This window comes from Dasypus novemcinctus, chromosome 27, assembly GCF_030445035.2.
Source record: "Dasypus novemcinctus isolate mDasNov1 chromosome 27, mDasNov1.1.hap2, whole genome shotgun sequence".
Classification (NCBI taxonomy): Eukaryota; Metazoa; Chordata; class Mammalia; order Cingulata; family Dasypodidae; genus Dasypus; species Dasypus novemcinctus.
The window spans coordinates 32,369,764-32,373,597 of NC_080699.1; the positions used below are offsets into that span (position 1 = coordinate 32,369,764).

At 36.6% G+C, this 3,834-nt stretch overlaps 1 protein-coding gene across 1 annotated transcript; it reads left to right on the plus strand.

Annotated features, from left to right (window-relative positions):
• The first annotated feature begins 2,646 nt into the window (after positions 1-2,646).
• LOC101431763 (olfactory receptor 10D1B-like) lies at positions 2,647-3,579 on the plus strand. Its single transcript, XM_004469285.1, has one exon. It carries the CDS (start codon positions 2,647-2,649, stop codon positions 3,577-3,579), a length of 933 nt encoding a protein of 310 aa, XP_004469342.1.
• Positions 3,580-3,834: the final 255 nt, after the last annotated feature.

Here is a 3,834-nt window from a genome sequence, read left to right on the forward strand (position 1 = left end):
GTATTTCCATATGATGTTAAATATGTGTGCTGACAGACAGCAGATATCCTTATCTTATTCTCATCCTTACAGGGACAGCATTCAGTATGATAATTGCTGCAGATGGTTTATAGATATCCTTTAGCAGGATAAAGACATTCTCTCCTATTCTTTGCTGAAAACTTTTACCAACAATAGTTGTAGAGTTTTAAAAATGCTTTTTGTCATATCTTTTGAAAATATATGAAATGATCACATGATAATCATAAATAATCATGATTTCCTTATAGTCTGTTTATATGATGAATTATATCAATTGACTTTGGATTGAACCAGTTTGTTCTAGGCACAAACTTAATTTTGATATATATATTATTTGACCATATTCCTGGATTTAATTTACTAATATTTTGTTGAATATTTTTGCATTTATGTTCATGGCAGATATTAGTTTGTAGTTTTCTTGAAAAATCTGAGTCTGGTTTTGTTATCAAGGTAGTGTTCACATCATAAAATGAGTTGGGAACTGGTCTTTTCTTTTTTGTTTCTGGAAGAGATTTATAGAATTGATATTATCTACTTTACAAAAGTTTGCAAGAATTTGCTTGTGGCACTATCTAGCTTTTGTTGGAAGAATTCTAACAATGAATTCAGTTTCTTTAATAGGTAAAGAAATGTTCAGACTTTCTATGTATTGAGCTTTGGTTGTTTTTAGCTTTCCAAGTAGTGGTTCATTTTATCTAAGTTTTCAGATGTTTATAATGATATTCTGAGTTTTCTCTTCTAATTCTTTCTATGTGTAATGTCATTAGTGATGTCTTTTTCATTTCTGATATTGACAATTTGTATTTTCTTTAATTTTTTCATCAATTAGAGATTTATCAATTTTACCAATCTTTCCAAAGGAGCAGGTTCAGGATCCAGTGATTTTCTTTATTAATTTTGTTTTCAGTTTCAATGATTTCTTCTCTGATCTTTATAATTTATTTCCCTCTACTTGCTTTGAGTTAAATTTTCTCCAGTTTCTAATTTCTTAATAATCTATTTTATATTTTCATTTGTAAAAGTCCCTTCTCTTTTTGTAATTTAGATTTCTTTATTAAGAAATTTTAACTTTTCATTTTATTTTTTAAGGAGGTACTAGGAATTGAACCCAGGACCTTGTACATGGGAAGCAGGTGTACAACCACTTGAGCTACATTTGCTCCCCAATGAAAGTTTTTTTTTAAATTTTTTTTTATCAGTGCCAGGGATAGAACCTGGACCTCACACATAGGAAGCAGTCATTCAACCACTTGAGCTACATCTGCTCTTTTTTTCATTGATTTTTGGTGCATTTATCTGTAGTTCATGGAGTATAATTTTAATCGAAGCTTTAATATCTTTGTTTGATCAACCCAATGTCTGAGTCTTCTCAGGGTTGGCATCAGTTGATCATCATCTTTTTTCTTGCAAACTGGTTATATTCTTGGCTTTGCATGTTGAATAATTTTAGATTTCATCTCGGACACTCCTGATACTACATTGTTTAGATCCTGGATCTTGTTAACATTTTTGTGTCTGCGTGTTTGTTGTTTAAAGAGATTATCAATCTTGTTAGCATCAGACAAGAAGTCCTCTTGCCATCCTAAGAAGTGTTGCCAATGTCAGTTCAATTTTCAAAGACTTTGATATGCTGTGTTGTGTTTGTTCTTCAAATGTGCCAGTCAATAGTTAATCTGAGACATGAGTTGCATTTTAGATTTTATAGGTCAGTTCTCAAGGATTAGCATGAGTCTGAGTAATGTTTTAAGTTGTAGTTCAGGTCTCAAGGGTTAGTTTGAGATTTGGGTGGTGTTTTAAATTGCAGTTAATTTCTCAAAGTCTCCTTTGCTTCTTTGGGTCCATTCCATGCAGGGACAGCTCAGTCACAGTCTAGGCAACTTCCTCAACTCTTGTCGACAGAAATTCACCCACACACCCACATATACTCTTCTATTCAGAGACCCCATTTTTCTGATCCACTATCCAGAGAATGAAGTGTTTTTCAAGGTTTTTTTACTACTCAGGCTGCTACCATACAGTTACAGAACTGGGCCTGTCATTTGGGCTAATATGAATGAAAAAAAAAAAAGAAGAAAGAGGGAAAAATGGATTCCTTTGTACTTTTTTATCATGGGAGTTCCTTTTATTTAAGCTAAAATATTCATTGGAGTTTCAGCCTTTTGAGCATCTATCACGCAATACCATAATAGGTATCTGCCCTCAGCTCAAAACCACAAAAGACAATAGAGGAACAAAAGGAAAACTCACATCTAGATAAGTATCATTTCTTCTCTAGATGTTGACTACTCTCCCCAATCTGTCTTCATTTGATGACTTGTCAGATTTCTCAGAAATTTTTATGTGTGCGTGTGTGTATTTTATCTAGAGTTTTCAGTTGTAATCTATGAGGAAGATGGCTGTAGTAAGCCTAATTCAACTTGAACAAAACTAAAAAGTTTTAGAATATAATGAAAAATTTTTATTGTCCCTATGTTTTTCTATAGATGTGTCCCTACATAAAAGGTTGATTGTTCATTGTAAGTAAATGAAGCCAACACATCCATCAGAGAGCCACTTGGTTTGACATCAGCATTCAAACTTTGGAGCCTGTGTTCTATTCTGAAGTCGAACGATCTGTCAAGGATGAGGAATAAATCTGTGGTAACTGAATTTATTCTGCTGGGCATCCCACACACAGAGCATCTCACGATCATGCTCTTTGTTCTGTTTTTGTCCTTCTATATCTTTACCCTGATGGGCAACCTACTCATCCTCCTGGCAATTATCTCCTCCACTCGACTTCACACTCCCATGTACTTCTTCCTGTGCAAGCTGTCTGTATGTGACATATTTTTCCCTTCTGTGAGTTCTCCCAAGATGTTATTTTACCTGTCAGGCAACAGCCGAGTTATTCCTTATGCAGGCTGTGTGTCCCAGCTCTTCTTCTACCATTTCCTGGGCTGCACTGAGTGTTTCCTATACACAGTGATGGCCTATGACCGCTTTGTTGCCATATGTTACCCTCTGCGCTACACAATTATCATGAGCCACAGAGTGTGTGCTTTCCTAGCCATGGGGACCTCATTTTTTGGCTGTATTCAGGCCATCTTTCTAACCACTCTCACCTTCCAATTGCCCTACTGTGGCCCCAATGAGGTGGATTATTACTTTTGTGATATTCCAGTGATGCTGAAGCTGGCTTGTGCAGATACCTCAGCCCTGGAGATGGTGGGACTCATCAGTGTGGGCCTCATGCCGCTCAGCTGTTTTCTTCTCATCCTCACTTCCTACAGTTGCATTATTTGTTCCATTCTTCAAATCCGATCTACAGAGGGCCGACGCCGTGCCTTCTCCACCTGCAGTGCCCACCTCACTGCTATCCTCCTCTCCTTTATGCCAGTGGTTCTCATCTACCTGCAGCCCACCCCCAATCCCCAGCTTAATGCAGCTGTTCAGATCCTGAATAACCTGGTCACTCCCATGCTGAACCCTTTGATATACAGTCTGAGAAATAAGGAGGTAAAATATTCCCTAAGCAAGGGGCTACTGCAGCTGGCCTTTCTTCCTCAGAAGTGATAGAGGTATCAGTAGATAACAATTGAATAGCACTGCACAGTTTGCAAAAGACATTTGTGCATTTCTCATAAAAACATTGAGTGATAGAAAACACAGATATTGTCACTGTCGCGTTTAGCAGATGAGGAAGCTAAGACTTACATTATTCAGCTCAGAAAGGATTATCTCTTGCCAGTTGACATAAAAGCCTGGACCTTCTGTCCCTCATTCTTAAACACTTTTTTTTTTTGGTAATTATACAAGTTGTGGGTTTAC